The 18701-nt window shown below is 57.0% G+C and overlaps 2 protein-coding genes and 1 pseudogene across 2 annotated transcripts in view; all 3 read right to left on the bottom strand.

The window, feature by feature from the left end:
- Positions 1-1864: 1864 nt before the first annotated feature.
- Positions 1865-3634, bottom strand: LOC119108415 (nicolin-1). The gene is made up of 3 exons (XM_037231986.1): positions 3626-3634; positions 2063-2233; positions 1865-1993 (listed from the first exon to the last, which is right to left on the bottom strand). The coding sequence occupies exons 1-3, from the start codon at positions 3632-3634 to the stop codon at positions 1865-1867; spliced, it is 309 nt and encodes a 102-aa protein (XP_037087881.1).
- A 491-nt stretch (positions 3635-4125) lies between these two features.
- Positions 4126-5973, bottom strand: LOC119108414 (beta-alanine transporter-like; annotated as a pseudogene).
- Positions 5974-6792: 819 nt separating this feature from the next.
- Positions 6793-18701, bottom strand: part of LOC119108413 (paired box protein Pax-6) — a 31990-nt gene continuing 20081 nt past the window's right edge. The window contains exons 7-11 of the mRNA XM_037231984.1: positions 10338-10487; positions 9041-9123; positions 8522-8694; positions 7949-8178; positions 6793-7562 (exon numbers count right to left, since the gene is read on the bottom strand). Of these exons, the coding sequence (XP_037087879.1) occupies positions 7474-7562; positions 7949-8178; positions 8522-8694; positions 9041-9123; positions 10338-10487 (725 nt within the window). The 3' untranslated portion in view covers positions 6793-7473. The remainder of the gene's footprint in view (positions 7563-7948; positions 8179-8521; positions 8695-9040; positions 9124-10337; positions 10488-18701) is intronic.

Genomic DNA, 18701 nt, shown 5'->3' with positions numbered 1-18701 from the left:
GTGTGCCGGCCCTCGGTTCACTTCTACATCTCCAGAGAGAAGGAAACTCACCGAAGCCAGCAGCACCAGGTAGGTTTTATGGGCTTGCGTCGATGCTGCAGAACAGACACTTTAAAAGTTACACACCCAGCATACCAGTGACGAATATATGACTACATATTACAGTTAGGTATAGCAATAAGGTTACATCAAGTTCAGTTTAATCGCCAACTTGTGCAGAGTCTAAACAAGTTGGTTAACATTTTTAAGGATCATAGATAAGACAGAAGTATTAGCCTTATTCCATGGAGGAAAACCAGGAGAATGGAGAAATAATTGGGTCGATATAGATATAGGCATCGAACGAGGAGATATAGGTATAGATATCGAACCCAACTATATCTCCATTCTCCTGTTTTTTTGTCGAGCAATAAGGCTAATACTACTGTCTATTCAATGTGAATAATGTTAGCACGTGCTGAATCATAATATGTACCATTTACGGATGGTATCGATCGTCGCTAACTGAGGTGAAGGGTGACTGGGGGGTTGGTTTGCTTATATTTCCATTTTTCCGTTGACGATGTTTTGATCGCGACAGCCTCCAGAACATAAAGTTCCCTCTTCGTTGATGATGGTGTTATGATGCTAGTGTTCCTGGTGAGGTCGTCTCGGTTGATGTTCCGGCCGTGTTCTTTTCGCATGTGCTCTTTTGGAGCACCGTCAGCCAAGCGCATCGTCAACGACCTTGAAAGTGTGATAAAACTAAAACCAAGGTAGTTTGATTTCTTTAGGAGCCTGCAATCTCCTATATCACAACGAAATTCCCAAAGAACGTTGGTTCGTTTCAAGGGGTCAGAGTTGGCTGTGTGGTTATTTTTCATGATGAGTTGGGTGACCTTCTTGTTTTTGTAGTAGATGGTGAGCGCTATCTTGTCGCCGTGGTTGACTGGCTTGACGTTTTCAGATATTATTTTCTTGAGAATACGCTCGTTTGTCTCATAACTATCGGACATTTTATTCTGATAGAATAGCTTGATTGGATTTCGTTTACGTTGATATGATATCATGGCGTCAGTTTTTGTCCGACATCGTGACATAAAGCTGCTGATCTCACGGTCAATGACACTGTTGGAGTAGCCAGTATTTACCAGAGCTTGTTTGATGTGCTGCAGTTCACAGTGTAATTGCGTCCAACCAGAATAGAGTTTAAAGGCTCTTCGGAGGTAGGAGCGCACTGCACTGATCTTGTAGCGCTCGGGGCATTCGTTTTCTACACTGAGGCTTCGCACGTGTGTTCTGACGGCTCTGTGCCTATTTGAATTGATCATGAGCCTGCCCTGACTTTCACTGCTGGGTATCTACCTAGCGTTTTGTAATATTGTTGTCACATCGGCTCACTTGCAACAAGACAATCACCACGATGAATGGTAGTTGTTAATTGGGAGTTTGCAATTTGCACGAAGCGTTGCACCTTTGGTACACCATCACCACGAATGCATAAACAAAGATAAGGGGCGAACATCAAATCTACCTTACACTCCAGGGGCATGAGCTTACAGCTGCTGGGCCAACAGCTTTCAATACAGCTGAACTTTCTTCTTATTCTTGTAAGACGCGTGATCTATTGCGGTTCATCCAACCATTACGTATCCATATCAAGGCACTACAGACAAAGTTGCACGGTTGCGTTTTCAAGGTACATCTCGTCACTATCAATCATCTTACGCTGACTGAATTCCCCAAAAGCACTGAGTTACGACGTCCTCGTGACGGCTTCTGCCGGTTCGCCGTGTCTCTATCGTGACTGGGGGGAGAGGGGCGGGGGAGGGGAAGCCGAGCTCCGCCCCAGCTGCACCGTTCAGCCGTCTGCACCGGTGTCGCCTCAGCTATCCGGGATCTGCAGCGCCTGGATGTCGTAGCTGCCGCCGATGTAGACGATCTCACCGTCCGGACTGGAGAACACCTGCACGCCGTTCTCGGCCTCGACGGCACGCCGCGTGTTCTCGACCAGCTCAGGCCAGGCCGGGGCCGGCCGGTCGGCAGGGTGCGCGGCGACCGGCGGCGCCGCCAGGAGGCGTACCTCATCCAGCCGGAAGGCGCGCCAGTGCGGCGCCGGCTGGCGCAGCAGCAGGCGCAGCCGCACCACATCGCGCCAGTCGACCAGGCTCTCCTTGCGACTGATGGTGACCCAGTCCTGACTGCCGGTCTCGTACAGCGGGTTCGGCATGATGGTGCGGTCGCGCACCGACAGCTGCCAGGCGCCGGGACGGGTCAGCCGTCCGCCGGCCGCCGCCGCCGCCGACTCCGACTCCACCTCTGCCGCCCGCTGCACCCACACCGACACTGTGTGCACATAGTAGTTGCGGAAGGTGATCTGGTGCAGCGGCTCGGTGGCCGCCAGGGTGACGTCCAGCGCGCGGCAGCCAGCCGCCACGCGCTCTGAGTCGTACACGGGCGCAGGCCGGTGCACGGTGCACGCAATTTGGCGCGGTAGCGCGTCGGCCGGCGGCACCCCGCACCGAGTGGGAGGCGCCATAAACCGGTCAGACCTGGGGCGGGCAGGGTCCTTCGCCGCCCGGTCAGACGGCGCCCTGGCGAGCAGCACGCTGGGCAATAAAGATGCACTCACTACAGGGGCGCCGACAGCCGTCACAAACCGGTCACGAGGTCGGCGATGCGCACGGCCGCCAGTAGTCTTCTGCTGACTGGGCGCAGCAGACGCAGCGCGCCGGCCGGCCCACAGTCGCTCTGTGTGATCGATACGCGGCCATAGAATAGCAATCAGCCGCGGCCAACACGTCAGCTGTCCAGCAACGCATCGAACACGCGGGAAGGTGACTAATTGTGTGGTATTTTGCATGCATACACACACACACACACATATATATATATATATATATATATATATATATATATATAGAGAGAGAGAGAGAGAGAGAGAGAGAGAGAGAGAGAGAGAGAGAGAGAGAGAGAGAGAGAGAGAGAGATATATATATATATATATATATATATATATATATATATATATACATTATTGTGTATGTGTGCGTGTCGGAAGCGGGTTACCTCTTAAACTTGTCTCGATGGAGATAACGGGCCTTGGCTCTCTCTTGGTCTTGGCTCTCTGGCTCTGGCGCCGGCTCTTGCTCTGGCTCTGGCTCTCGTTCTCGCTCTCTAACCTCGTCATTGGTATTACTGATGACGCACACATTACAACGGTGACGCGTGCGCGACCGTGATGGAATGTCGACGTCAATGGTTGCATTGTTTTCAAATCTCACTGGGTGCACGATAGGGCATATCGGTGGGTCATGTCAGGTATGTCTGAACGCGGACTTAAGCGTTTTGGATGACGCTGTTTCTTAACTTAAGAACAACATGGAATAACAGTAAGAGAATAACAATGACTTCGATAGAGCGTAAGCCATGATCGCTCTGAACCAACGGCTTCCGATTAGCCATATGACAACTGTTCCCCGAACTTCCAAGCCTCTTGGCTACGTCGATATTGATGCCTAACTCGGTCGGTTCGCTGATGGTCGTGTTAGAAGAAGGCCCTGGGCGTTAGAAATACGCTGGAACAAGCGCTAATATATAGCCACGAGCATGGCTATGAAATTACGTGGTGCATGCACGTGCTAACTTGCCACATGTCTTCAGCTGGTGACAAAAGAGCTTACCAAACTGCGGGACCCATTATGGTGAAAAATAGTAACGCCCGTGAATGGGAATGAAAAGCATGGCTGGGGCATGTGGCTTTTATGAAAGTTTATTAACAAGTAATGGAATGTGTCGTCATCTTAATTGTTAGCTAGCGCGACCACACGTGTCTTTATTTGATTTTCCACGATTCTGGGATGCCCCTAGTTGTCCCTACTGCATGCCATTGTTTAACTTTTGCAAGCATGCCACAACTGAACAAGTGTAACATTCGGTATTCGCCTTCATACCACCTTCCAAGATGCGTGACATGAACGCGCGCGTTGCGCATCAACATTGGAATGTCACCCGTGGGATTGGGCTCCTCATGCGTGTTGTGGTTTTCTTTTGTATTGCTATTGCTGTGAAATGTCAGTGACAATGGGAATTAGGAAATACTTTTGAAACCCTGCGTATTGTTTCAGCGTGGATGCACTTAGCCATTCCAGCATGTTTTCACGAGTACCGCTGTGGGCCTGGACGTCACATGTCGGCATTCTCGGTCCTCTGTTGCTCGTCCACCTCCAGTGCGGCGTTTTCGTGGCCCTTGCGGTCGCTCTCGGCGGGTCGGCGGCGCCAGGGGTTGTGCCAGAAACACTGCCAGAAGCGCTGCTCTCTGCCGAAGCGCTCGCCCTGCTCCAGCGTGTCGGGCAGCGGTCGGTTCACCGTCTCGGGCAGCGTGCTGAGCACGCTGGCGCCCAGCAGCGCGACGGCGGCGAGCACGAACGAGGGCAGACCACGGTCCAGCCGCGCCAGCTGCAGCACGGCCGGGCTGAACGCGGCGCTGAAATGGCCGGCCACGAACGCGGCGCCCACCGCGCGGCCGCGTACCACCGTCGGCACCAGCTCCATCTGCTGCTGTAAGAGCGTGTTGAAGGCGGTGGTGGCGCCGCAACGGCACAAGAAGGCGACGCAGGTAGAGGCGGCAGCGAGGTCTCCCAGTCGCAGGAGAGCGGCGAGCGTCAGCGCCAGGCCGCTGGTGGCCAGCAGCGAGCCGGTCATGGTCCAGCGGCGGCCGAGCGTCTCCAGCAGCAGCCAGGTCAGCAGGTCGGCCGGCGCCTCGGTCAGTCCCAGCACCGACTGCGCCGTGTACACGTCCACGTCCAGCTCGGTGCTGCGCGCGATCAGGTCAAACTGCAGCGCCACCAGCATTGTGCCGATGGTGAGCGTAAGCATGCGGCTGCGCAGGCGCGGCAAACGCAGCATGTCCAGCAGCGTCGGATGACTCTGAGTCAGCTCCCCCTCGTGACGCTGTTTGGCCGCAACTGTGAAGCTATCCCACGTGTCGTCCGGCACCTGCTTACCGTTTTCCAGCGCGATGTCGCGCATTTCTTGAACGGCGCGCTCGATCTGACCCACGTGCTGCAGCCAGCGACACGACTCGGGCACGTGAAAGACGTAGTACAGCAGCACGAACGACATGGGCAGCGACGAGGCCATCGTCAAATACGTCCAGTGGTACAGCAACTTGGCCAGCCACGGCAGCACCACCATGGCGCCGCACATGGACGTGGCCGGCGGCAGGTTCACCACCATGGCGCGGTAGCGCGGACCAACGAACTCGGACAGCAAAACGATGGCCTGTGTGCACTGCAGGTTGTTGCCCATGCCGAGGATGAAGCGCAGCATCGCGAACATGTGCAGCGAAGTAGAGAAGGCCGTGGCGAAGCCGGCCAAGCAGCAGGTGAGGTTGGCCAGCACCAGCGAAGGCAGTCGGCCGAACTTGTCGGCAACGTAGCTGAACACGATGGTGCCCACCATGGAGCCGGCGAAGAACATGGTGTACGCCAGCGTCGGCTTCCAGGCGCTGTCGCACACCCAGTCATTGTCGGACACGATGGTGGGGTAGATCTCGGAGAGTCGTAGCTCCAGCCGTGGCGGCAGGGCACGACGGCTGTCTCGTTGTCGGGCGCCCACGAGGCCGGGTCGACATCGGTGAAGTTGACGTCGTACATGTAGCAGCGCGAGTGGCGCATCACCCCACCGCGCTGCTCCAGCGGCGCCGTTAGGTTCCTGACGGCCAGGTCGCTCCAGCCGCGCGCCTGCAGCGCCGGCACGCGGCACCAGTGGTCAGGCTCCAGCACCAGCCAGATCTGACTGAAGTAGGTGAAGGCCAGGAACACGAACGGCGGCTGCATCAGCAGGAACAGCCGCCACTGGAAGCGGCCAAACGGGCCGACCAGGTCGATGAGCTCGTCGAAGTCGCCCTTGAAGCGCGGCGGCGCCGGCTCCTTGGCCGGCCGCCCCTCGCCCGTCTCGACGGTGAGCTCCATCGGCTGGTCCTGGCTCGGCCAGGCGGCCGCCGCAGCTCCCGATGTGAGGAGCAGCACCGCGCGCGGCACCTGCTGCCGCCAGTCTGCTGGCCCCTAGAAACGCGTGCGCTCCGCCGGTCGCTAACGCCCTGCGACGCTTGCTGCCCTGTCGCCCGGTTGTCATTGGATATGCGCAGTCATGGGAGCGGGACGTGCTTGACCGCCGTTGACGACAGGCACCAACGCGTATAATTTGACATTCTCCGACGGAGATTACATGCCGGTCAGTAGGCGTGCCTCTTCAGGTACAGTGTGCTGAAGTGATTTACGCGTGTATAGTGCGGACCACCTGAGGGTTTGAGCGCCGCCATCCGCTGGCACCGGCCCAGTGATACACCCTCGGTCACGTAGCACGCTTCTGCATCAGCCAGTCCAGCCTTCAGCCAGCCAGCCCGGCCAGCCAGCTCGGCCTTCAGCCAGTCAGTTTTATCCCGGGCTGGGTTAAAACCTGTCTTGTTAAAACCATTTGCTGACGGTCGTGGCGTTCCACTCACCCCGAATGTGTATTCTGATCGGCGACCCACTGCTTTGCTTCAATAATTCGTTGCTATCGTCTGCATTGCCCGCGTCATTACTGACACACTCACCGCAGCCTGACCCGGGTGCGTAATGGCTGCGGATGACGCACACCCACCACTAGGCGTGGCTTACTGCATGCGATACATTCCTCCGCCGAGGAAGGCAGGGCAGATGTGGTGAGCATGCGGCGCGTAGTGGCCAGGCATGACTCTTCCCACGGTTCATGCATAGGCGCGGAACAGATGTGTCCTCCAACCCCGCGAAGAACAAAGCTCTTACATTGTGCGTTTGTACATATATTTACACCAAAACACCGTTGAAACTCGCAAGGGGCAAAAATCGCTTTAGAGAAAACCTGTTGAGTGCCATGTTGCGCACTCGGACAGATCAAGACGGCGGGTATTTTACGAATGGAAAGGAGCCTATTCGGGCCACTGCCCCAGGTCTCTGATAACCGCGGAGCTTAATGTCGGCTGTGCATTTCGCGCAAGTCCGAAATACCTAGATAAATGTCTTTGCATGCTTAGATCAGCGGTTATGTAAACGGAATGTTTCCCAAAACCCGCCGGCATTAAGTGCGTAAGCTACTGCAATTACAAAATGCATGCAGTCGTTAATTTTACCCTGCACTTTGCGTCAACACATATTAATTCAGTGACCCTTCTTAGGTGGTCGAGATACGTGTTCATAGCGGCACGCAAACTACGCAACGCTCTTACATGTAGTATAATACTGCGTCTTGCCGTACAGTGTCACGCATATTGCTATCACTTTCACAATACATCAACTGACATATCTATCCTGCAGTCATTAAAGGTCTAGTCCACGGGGCCGATACTCCGCAGCGTGTCCGTTTGGGTGGGGCCGCGCGCCGCCTGCCGGCTCCGAGCGGCCGGCGAGGTCCCAAGTCCGGGCAGCGGCGGCGTGGCAGCCAGGCACCGCCGGCCGCAGCGGGGGCACGTCACTGCAGTCGCGTCCAGTACGGGGAGCTGACGTCCGTCATCTGGCCCGGCACGGCCAGAGGCACCGACACTCCAGGAGAGAACAGGCCTGAACGCACGGGGCAGACGTCAGGGACACGATACGACACGGAATGGAGCACGGACACGCCCTGGGACAACGGACGCGGGGACGGAGCATGGCCTATTGACACAAACAAGCTGCGTGCACACCGTTGCATGCTACCATGCCCCACATTGGGAGCGTAGCCAAAGAGTAAGGTCCATGGAGCGGAAAGTCCGGATCAGCGCGGAGGGTTCCAGTGCCACGAGTCCCTGCAGCAGGCTGACCGTCCCGGGGTACCGGCCACCACCCCCAGAGGGCCCTCCGTCACGCACTACTGGTGCCCCTACTACCAGCCAGGCTCCCCGGACGCGCAGCGCCAGCACCCGTACCACCTCTAGGCTACCTCGGTAAGATCCACACACGTGACGTACCACTGCCGCCGCCGTGCGCCGGGGCAGAGGTGGTGGCCGGCGCGCCGTACTGCCCATTCAGCGGGTACTGGCCTCCCGCCTGGCACGGGCTGGCGCGTCCGTAAGAGAACGCCAGCGGGTCGTACGCAGGCCGACTCATGTACGCGTAGTCGCGCTGGCTCTGCAGGCACGTGCTGCCGCCTACCGGTCGCTGCTGCGACATGTAGCTCATGGGGTTGACGGCAGCGGCGCTGCGGGACATAGATGGCGCTGCTAATCGTTGGACGGAGGCTGAGAGGGAAGTTTGGACGTGCTCCATCAAGAGAGCATGCCTTCTTGATTGCACACTTCACATGACGCACACTTTTGTTGAATTGCGCTGGGTCCAACATTATGGCAAAACAAAAAGCACTTTCCTGAAACCGGCATTGATGCAAGTCACTCATTATTTTTCTTATACATTTAACGACGCGCCATGACCCAGCAAAACACATCCAACCCCGAAGACTGGGACAGTGCTGCACCACAGCGCCGCTGGTGAGGCAGCCGTCGCCTTCCCTGGCGGCGGCTCCACCTCCCAGGCTGCGGACTCACCAGTAGGACTCGGCCATGGAAGCGGCCGGCAGCGGCGGGTACAGCGCGCCCGGGAACGAGCCGCCGACGCCGTGCTGCGCCGGGGACGAGCTGGGCGTCGGCTCGGAGGGGCGCCGCGAGGAGCGCAGCTTCTCCTCGCGCCGCCACTTCGCCCGCCGGTTGGAGAACCACACCTGTCAGCCGCGCGCCCGGCGGTCAGCAGCGGCACACGGACGGGCGCCAGCCGGCGCACGGCTACCTACAGGCAACTGAGCTAGAGACCGGCGCAGGAAACGGGCGTACGCTAAAGGCCACTGCTCTTAGGCCACTTAGACCACTCAAAGGCCACTTAGGAATACGATGGTGAGCAACGCAACCCTGCCAATTCATGTTATTGGACGGTTCGTAGACTCTGAATGTTGGGGGTCACTGGAGGACTTTTCCGGCCACATCAGTCGTTATTCGGACTTTTCTTGTCCTGGCGTGACAGGCGCCAGCCGATCGGCTGTACCGGCATTGGTGTACCGATGGCTGTCGTACCTGTATTCTGGCCTCTGGCAGACCGATCTTGGCCGCTAGACGCTCCCTCGCGAACACGTCCGGGTAGTGAGTCCGCTCAAACTCTGCCGAAGAACAAGCGACAAGACACAGTGGTCAGACCAACATTCGAGCCAAGCACGTTGTATGTGTGTGTGTGTGTGTGTGTGTCTGTGTGTGTGTGTGTGTGTGTGTGTGTGTGTGTGTGTGTGTGTGTGTGTGTGTGTGTGTGTGTGTGTGTGTGTGTGTGTGTGTGTGTGTGTGTCTGTGTGTCTGTGTGTGTGTGTGTGTGTGTGTGTGTGTGTGTGTGTGTGTGTGTGTGTGTGTGTGTGTGTGTGTGTGTGTGTGTGTGTGTGTGTGTGTGTGTGTGTGTGTGTGTGTGTGTGTGTGTGTGTGTGTGTGTGTGTGTGTGTGTGTGTGTGTGTGTGTGTGTGTGTGTGTGTGTGTGTGTGTGTGTGTGTGTGTGTGTGTGTGTGTGTGTGTGTGTGTGTGTGTGTGTGTGTGTGTGTCTGTGTGTGTGTGTAAATTACGTTTAACGCAGTGCTTCAATGAGAAGTATGTCCATTAGCATAAATGCTGCTGGTTGCTCACCGTAACCGTGAACATTCTACCAAAAACCCAACGTAAGGCTTCAACGCAAGTCACCTCTGCAAACCGAGGCGTACGGCCTTTGTCTTGACGTGATCGAAGGTTTAAGACAGATTCGCTAGCCGTCATTTTGATCCATTTCACATGCATAAGTAGGACTTTGACAGTAATGTCTCTGCCGATTACGAGATAAAAAATTATCTGAACAGATCTATTTTTTGCTCTCACGTCCCTGGTGCAAATATTTAAGTTTCAGAATCCTTCCACGCACGCAGCGCAACGCACGACTGGACTGAATATAGCATTCCAAACCAGCAGCTGCACCAAAAATGCTCCCCTTCTGTCGTGAACAGCAAACATTTTGGGCTGTTATATAGGTCTGCTCCGCCTTGGAGCACCTTCAGCTGTGTGCCGCCCTCTAAATATATGCTACAGCGGCGAATGTCGGTGATATCCTCTCGATAGGTCCAATAACCTCATCGTCATCAATCTACAAAATTTTGACACCTAAAAAGTGAAAATATCATTGTAATGTCTCAGAAAGTGTGTGTCCGATGGACGTGAACCAAATCGCATACGAATCTCGTCCCCGGACCCAGTGCATGCAAATCACCGCGTTGATTTTCGAGACCGGGAACCCGCCTTATCCCCGAGTTTTATATCGTTTTATCCCTGCATGACCATCTGCGCGTCGGCCGGCTGTGCTACTCACCCTTCTCCAAGCTCTCGACCTGGTCGTTGGTGAAGGAGGTCCGGTTGCGCTGCAGCTTTCGCTTGAGCCGCACCCGCGCCTGCTCGTCGTCGCCGTCGTTGACGCCGGGCGTCGGAGACGAGGTGGCCGAGCCGTCGTGCGACTCCAGGCCTGTGGAGGACACAGTCAGCCGGCGTCAGACCAGAGGACACGGTCAGCCGGCGTCAGATCAGAGGACACGGTCAGCCGGCGTCAGACCAGAGGACACGGTCAGCCGGCGTCAGATCGGAGGACACGGTCAGCCGGAGTCAGACCAGAGGACACGGTCAGCCGGCGTCAGACCAGAGGACACGGCCAGCCGGCGTCAGACCAGAGGACACGGTCAGCCGGCGTCAGACCAGAGGACACGGCCAGCCGGTGTTATACAAGAGGACACAGCCGGCCGGTGTCAGACCAGAGGACACGGCCAGCCGGTGTTAGACAAGAGGACACGACCAGTCGGTGTCAGACCAGAGGACACGGCCAGCCGGCGTTAGAGCAGAGGATATGGCCACCCGGCGTTAGACCAGAGGACACGGCCGGCCGGCGTTAGACCAGAGGACGTGGCCAGCCGGCGTTAGACCAGAGGACACGGCCAGCCGGCGCCGAACCGGAGGACACGGCCAGCCGGTGTTAGACCAGAGGACATGGCCAGCCGGCGTCGGACGAGGCGATGGGACCAGGGGTGTCAGGCGGACGGGGGGGGGGGGGGATCAACCGGGAAAACGGGACAGTGAGTGTCAGACGAAAGGGTGGAGGATGTGATGTCAGACGGGGCACTGCTCAGCAGGTGCCGGACAGGGTCGGGATAGCCGATATCAGAGAAGAGATGGGACAGTGTTCCTCACAGTCTTAGGACGTCATGACGAGACAATGACCGACACTCAGCTGGGTTACACCGCATTGCATTTCAGATAAACAGTGCGATGGAACCTTGTGAGAACTGCCAATATTGGAGAAGACACGTGATATACCGAAAATGGAGAGGGAGCGAAGGAAGAGAGAGCGAGAGGAAAATGAGAATGGAGACGGGGAGAGAGAGAGAGAGAGAGAGAGAGAGAGAGGGAAAACGACGGAAGGAGAGAACGACAGAAGGAGAGGAGGATAGAAGGACACAACATCAGCGAAGCCAAATAGCCATGTGTTTTCTTGTATTGTATTTATTACGTAGTGTACATGTGTTATCTGGAAATATGTAACTGCGTGTGCTTCCGAGCAAAGGCGCTTTGTCGCAAAATGGGCTTTGGGGAGGGGGGGGGGATGAAACGTGGCAAATTACGAAACGTACTCCAAAGTCGCCAACACACTGATTTCTCCGGCTTTGACCATTTTCTATCAGAATTGGGTGGGGGAGGGGCTGGAGCTCAGGTTTTGGGTTGTGGGGGCTGAAGCATCCCTCCCCTTCCATCTGAATAGGAAATTACATTCCTGCTTCTGAGCATTTTGAGCTGCGCATGGCCAGTCACTTTATCGGCAGCTTCTTTGAGCGCACACATGAAAATTGCGGTACTTTGGTTACATTCATGCATAACAGTTATATTCGCTCACACAATATATTGAACAAGGCATGCCGCGTTCCACGGAAAGTACGCTCAGATGCCCGTCAATACCCAATTGATGTGTGGATGCAATCTGTATAGCTGCCATGCAATGTTGATAAATTCGTGCCTGCATCTGACCAAGATACGTAAACGGCAAGGATTGCCGTTGGATTGTGGTGTGGTGAGGCGTGCCCCGGCACACAGCCTGCCAGGCCGGGGCTGCGGATCGGCCGGTGGTGCGCAGTACCATGAGCCGGTGACCCGGCCGGTCGTGGACGGCGCTGCCCGGTCCCTGCGGACGGTACCGTACAGACTGAGGGACGGCGCTGCCCGGTCCCTGCGGACGGTACCGTACAGACTGAGTGACGGCGCCGCCCGGTCCCTGCGGACGGTACCGTACAGACTGAGGGACGGTGGTACCCGGTCCCTGCGGGCGGTACCGTACAGACTGAGGAACGGCCCCGCTTGGGCGGAGCTGGCCCGGACCACACGGACAGCGCTGCCTGGGTGGAGCCGGTCCGGACCACATGGACGGCCCTGCTTGGGCGGAGCTGGCCGGGACCACGTGGACAGTGCTGCCAGACCCACACAGACGTCCCTGCCCAGATCGTACGGATGTCACTGCCCGGAACTTAAAGACCACACTCCCCGGGCCATACGAAGGTCAATGCCCGGGCTGTGCGGACGCCACTGCCCGGACCGTACGGACGGCGCTGGTCGCGCGGCGGCGGCCGGTGGGCGGCGGCGGCGGCGGCGGCCATTTGGCCGCGCCCGGCCGGCCGTCCGTCACGCTGCAGATACGCCGCCGCGCCGGCTGGCCGCCATTCAGCCGCTATCGCCGCCAGATCGGCCCGAATGAATCTCGCAGATAGACGCGGCCGGTTTTGACGGCGTGGTCGGGCCTATTCGGCGCGTTTTTGCCGACGTCCTATCTGACTTCTGGTTGGCTGGCGCCGCGCAACGGGCGCTTATCTGCGCCGCGCCGGCCGGGCCCGGACAGGCAGCTCGCTCCCCCTCTGTCTCCGCCTGCGTCGACGGCTGCCAGCGCTGTCATAGCCAGGAAGTATGATAAACAGCACGGGAGGCGCCAAGAGAAATATACAAAACGGCCGGTCGAGCCAGGGTGATGGTCCCCGGCACCCGGGGGCGTCACGAGCCCGGCAATGGCCGTAGAAAGCGGGTGGCGCCAGCCCAGGGCGCACAGAGCAAGCGACGGGTGGCAGACGCTCGCTGATGGGCGCAGCGGTCACGCGGGGAGTATAGGTCGCCGAGGCATACATGGGTGTGTGCCGTGTGGTGCTGTCTTAATGACGTAGAGAAAAATAGGGCTGAATGTTATCTAGTGTATTCTGAAAGATGCCACGGAAGCATGTCGTGCGTTTGCAGCCGCTGAGGTCTTATGAAGAGTTACGTGTCACTAACTGAGCTGTTGTATCTGACACAGGCCAATAGCCACACTCGTGGCTCCTGTTATTGCAAAATATGCCGCCACAGAAAGCCACGCAAAGCAGCACCATTATTTCATCTTGACTACAGCAGCCAAGCTTTTCTGATAGCATCCAGCCCTTCCCTTCGTTTCCCCGGTTCTTCATATCGCCGTCAATATATGGCTCATTATTCAGCGATGCTTGATATTTCCAGCGTTTCGCCTCTGCCCGCAGGCTGCTCGCAGAGATACCGTCGCGCAGTGCGATAGACGGCACCTAGCAACAGCCTGTGGCAGTCCGCACAGAGGAACTGGCACCCAGCACAGCCCGTAGCAGCCCGCACAGAGGAACAGGCAGCCCACGCAGAGGAAGTGGCAGCCCGGTCAGAGGAGGTGGCAGCCCGCACAGAGCTCGATGCATCCCGCACAGGGAAGGTGGCAGGCCGCACAGGGCGAGAGGTAGTTCGCACAGAACGAATGGTAGTCCGCACAGAGCGAATGGAAGCCTGCACAGAGCGAGGGGTAGCTCGCACAGAGCAAGTGGTAATCCGCACAGAGCGAATAACAGCCCGCACGGAGAACGTGGCAGGCTGAACAGAGCGAGAGGCAGCCTGCACGAATCGAGAGGCAGCCCGCACAGAGCGAATGGTAGTCCGCACAGAGTGAATGACAGCCCGCACAGAGAGCGTAGCAGACTGAACAGAACGAATGGAAGCTTGCACAGAGCGAATGGTAGTCCACACAGAGCGAATGACAGCCCGCACAGAGAGCGTGGCAGGCTGAACAGAGCGAGAGGCAGCCTGCACGCATCGAGAGGCAGCCCACACAGTAGAGTACCGTCGGTCCCACCGCTCCCAGCGGTCGCAGCGATCGACCATGGCGGCCGCTTGCATTGTGGAACATCTACAAGAATCGCCCCGCAAAATCAATACCAACACAATTGATTGCATGGCTTATAGGCAAAGCCAACATATCCCGAAACTAAACTGGTACTAAGGCCCGCCGTTTGTCATACGGAGACCATTTTTGTCCCATTGTTGGACTCGTCCAATTATTTTCCAAACGACACGATTGAGGAGGGGATCGGGGCGGCCGGATTGTTCGACGCACCCGTCGAATCGTTTGTCTGCCGAAATAGAAAGAATGTTGCTGACATTCCGAGGGCTATTTGCGTCGTCTGTAGCTTCTGTTCGCTAAACATGACCTCAACTATCCTAACATGTTTTAAACATGAATACATGTTCAAAACATATTGGGTACACGTCTTTCTTCCGTAATCAATCGATCGAGTTATTGTGAATGCAGGGCCTGTAAAATGTTAATCCCAATTCTTTACAGCGTACAACGGACCATCGCTACCTTCCCGTTCCCACCTGCCAGTCAAAGCCAGCCTTTCCCGCCACTGCCGTCTCACTCGCGAGCCGCCTGTCTCGAACCTTCCGTCACGTCCACCACCAGCTTGTTCCGTTCCCCGTCATGAGAGCCTCGGCCAGTCCGTCCCCTGCCGTCCGCGCCGGCGTCAGCTGACGCCGCCCATGCGCTCAGGCCGCTCGGTCATGTGGCAAGCGGGCTTTGTGCGCCCTAATTGGCTAGGTAGCGATGAGCGGCGATCCTGAACAACGGGCCACGTGATTGGCCGCCGTAATGACAGCGAGCTGCGCCGGCGGCGCGGCACGGTGTCGCCCCGATTATCGAGACGGCTCGGCGGGGCCGGCGGCGCCCGCCTGGGCAGGTAGGCTGTGCCGCCGGGCTGAGAGACGCCGACGGGTGAGACCGGGTGGGCGACCACCAGGCGAGTAGGCGTAAGGACTGGGAGGGAGGCAGAGAGAGCCATGGCCTTCCCACTTGGTCTGCAAGGACAAGGTTAATGAATGGCCACACCAAACATGCACACATGAGACTGGCCGGTAAATGAAACATCTATATGGCGTATGAATTACGTAGTGTGAGAAGTATATTAACAGCATGGCTTACGCGCGATGCATGCTACCATGGAATGCGATGAAAACCTGGGCAGCACACAATTTAGATTAATTCTACAACAAATCATATTGAGAACTCCGTCTTTGTATTCTCTGCGAGTGGTACCAATTATTGCAGGGTTAGACTTTTAATCAAAATGCACATTAGTTTCCGTGGGCGTATTCATTGCTCTACTACTCCCGTCACTTTTCGACAGACCAGATTAGTGAGGCGCGTGCCGGCCGCGTGTGCGCCGGGGCAGATGGGGTCGGCCGGACCGGGCCGGACCGGGCCGGGCCGGGCCGGGCCCCACGCGGCTGCTCATCTGCCGCTCCGGTCGCGGATTACTCGGGCATTACACCGCGCGCTGCCTTCGCTGATTAACACCGCGCGCCGCCGCCGCCGCCGCCGCCGCGCCGAATCGCCTCTCGTTTCCATATGGAAATACGCCGGGGGTTTGGCGACGGCCTCACCCCGGCCCGACGCTTTATCTCGGCCAGGCTCGCTTTTTAAGTGAAACGCGGCCGAGCGAAAGAAGCACCCCACTGCGACCCCGATACGCCCCGACCGAACCGTTTTTCATCAGCGGGAAAGCCGCTTGCTTTTGGGTGACAAAGGTCGAGACACTCTTGGAAGAGCAGTTCACAAGGCTTTGGGCGTGATGGTATCGTTCTAAGGTCGCACTCCAGTTCAAAGGCAATGACACTATGTGAAATTCATGACTCAAAACAGGGTGGATCGCTTCTTGCTGTTGCACAGATATCTTTACGCGTAAGTTCATGGCCGCAGCTTTGGAGATAATTGTAATGGCCTGCATAACGCACACGTTTACGGCTATGTAAGTTTACAGTTACGGCTGTTTTGGTTAAGCAACTGGGAAGGCTGAGCGAGCGGTATATGATCCAAACCACTCCAAAAATGATCCACGCCAGGGACTCTGTCAGTCCTTTGATCGCCACCCTCAGAATGCACCATTGCCATTGGGCGACGATTTTGTGATTACATGGATATCACGTACGTCAGTCACATCACGTGCCTGCAGTTCGCCCAATGCTGTGGTTTTGCACACCATTCTAGTGACTGGCACCCCAAGCCCGAACTGAGGCGGCGCCAGCTGACCGCCATCTCGGAGCGTCAGCTGACCGCCAGCTCAGAGCGTCAGCTGACGGTGACGCTCCGCTGTGACGTCATCACCGGCACGCCCGGTCTCGTCTCCGCACCGCACCGCTGACGACCACGGCTTGATCCAGCCATGGTTTGAGTTACCGTGTGCATGCCAGCCCGGGGTGGCGCTGATGATCATCAACGCCTTAGATACGTGGTAGCAAGGGCTGGGAACGCGGGGCAGCCATAATTTTATCAAAGGAGGGGCGGAATTCAAAGAGAACTTCACGTGAGATAATCAAAGAAGATAGCAAAGTTGGCTTGCTTGGTATTGAATTGAAATTTTCAATCCAAAGTAGGTGTCAATTTTAACTCCCTGTCCGGAGCATCTACGATGCAAAAATAGGAGAATCCACGACTGGGCGCTCCTTTGACCCCCTCTCTGGGTGAGTGACGCTTGGCCAGCCGCTGGCCGGCTCCTGACCGGCCAGACCGGCTGCCGACGCGGCATTCAGCGTCACCAGGCCGTCTGCGACCGGCCACACGCCCTGCTGCTGTCGACGGCAGCAGCCTCGCGCCGGCGCCGACGGCACACGCCGCCGCCGCCGCCGCTGGGGTAGCGTGTCCGCCGACCGCACCTCATCCATAATGCAGTAATGCGGTAACGCGCGCTGTAAACATTTCCCCGGGGACTCCGGCGACAGCAGACGTTATCGTCACTGACAAATCACGGCCATCCCGGCGGCCGGCGCCTCGCGTGACGCCGCCGGCCGCCGGCGCCGCCTCACGCGCTAAGTGCCCGCGGCCATTTGCTTCTCCTCCGGGAATGGCGCCCGGTGGTCCGGACGGCGGTCATGCAGCGTTGGACGGCTGGGAGGGAAAGGGGGGGCGGGCACTCTGCAGTCTACCGGGCGGAATCAGCCAAGCGTAACAAAGGGAGGGCTCTTCAGGGCCGACAACTTGTATACGTGTACCCCTTGCCCTCTTTCCCCAGTATTTTCTGGCCTTTGACGGTAACCCTGTGATGATACATGAAAAAATTACGTAAGTTGTTGAGTGCATTTGCGAGCAACATTATGCACGTAGGCCGGACAAGAAAAATAGCCTTATTTCTCGGGGAAAACTAACAGAATGGAGATATAGATGCGCTGATATTTCGCCAACATGCCCTTATCGAAACGAACAGCAGAAGTGCGGCCTTTTCTAATCGGCCTATGTTCTTCTGTCATTTGTTTCGATAGAAACATGTCGCTAAAATTCCAACGAATCCGTATCTCCACTCCTCTGGTTTTTCTCCGAGAAATAAGACTATTACTGCAGCCTTATCTACATATATGAAAAACATGACCTGATAGTCCAAAATTACCGCTGCACCCCAGCGATATCACACACACACATATATATATATATATATATATATATATATATATATATATATATATATATATATATATGTATGTATATATATATATATATATATACGTATGTGTACGTATGTATGATATCATTGACTTATCATGCATATCACTGTTGCGACAATGATGCAAACAAAGTTGATGTCAAGAAAAAAACGGACTAAGCTGGGGTTGTTAACATCAAAACATGACCAAGTGTTGTGCACATGATCAGAGTGACCTAGACTAGAGCTACCCGCGTTCGGGGGCGCTCAATTTGAGCCCAAACCAAGATTATGGGACATACACCCCAGCTACCCCGAATGCGAGTAGCGTACAACACCTCGGCTTCGGCGCCTGTGAAGTGCGTGGGCGCCGGCGCGCTGTTGTGCCTCGGCTTCAGCGCGAGCCTGCCCACCCGTTCAGCGGGCCGGCCCGGCCGCCACCGGCCTTTGAGCTGACGTGGCCGTGCGCGCCTTTGATGACGGCGACAACAGGTAGCGCCGGTGGCGGCACCTGTCAGGCATCTGTCATCGGCGCCGGCCGCGCCGGCCGCGCCGCTGTTTGGACACCTCGGCTTTGGTGACGTCTCAATCGGACCGGCGTGCCTGTAGCGAATCCGAGGGGTGCGCACAACAGCCCTGGAGTGGGGGGACATGTTATGAGCCGGCTACTGATCCTTTGTCGGCGCTAACGATAATGCCGCCCCGGCCGCCGGTGGGGGGCGCCCCCTCCCAGCCGGAGTGCCGCCGCCGCGTCGACACAATGCCGCCACAATGGCGAACACGCACGGTTCGGTGGCGGCGTTAGCGGCGTGGGAGCGGGCGGCGAGCGGCGCGGCGGCGGCTGCAGCGGTCGGGCGGAGCCGCTGAGCCGATTGGGGCAGCGGTCCTGCCGCCCGCCCAGTCCACACATCCGG

This window comes from Pollicipes pollicipes, unplaced genomic scaffold (genome assembly GCF_011947565.3).
Source record: "Pollicipes pollicipes isolate AB1234 unplaced genomic scaffold, Ppol_2.1 Scaffold_6686;HRSCAF=7923_pilon_pilon_pilon, whole genome shotgun sequence".
NCBI classification, from domain to species: Eukaryota; Metazoa; Arthropoda; class Thecostraca; order Pollicipedomorpha; family Pollicipedidae; genus Pollicipes; species Pollicipes pollicipes.
The sequence above is the reverse complement of the archived record's forward strand: the minus strand, read 5'-3'. Positions and strand labels throughout refer to the sequence as shown.

Coding starts and splice junctions, on each gene's coding strand:
- LOC119108415 (XM_037231986.1), bottom strand. Junction 1,994..2,062: donor GCGCCTTCCGGCTGGATGAG/GTACGCCTCCTG, acceptor GCCTGGCCTGAG/CTGGTCGAGAACACGCGGCG.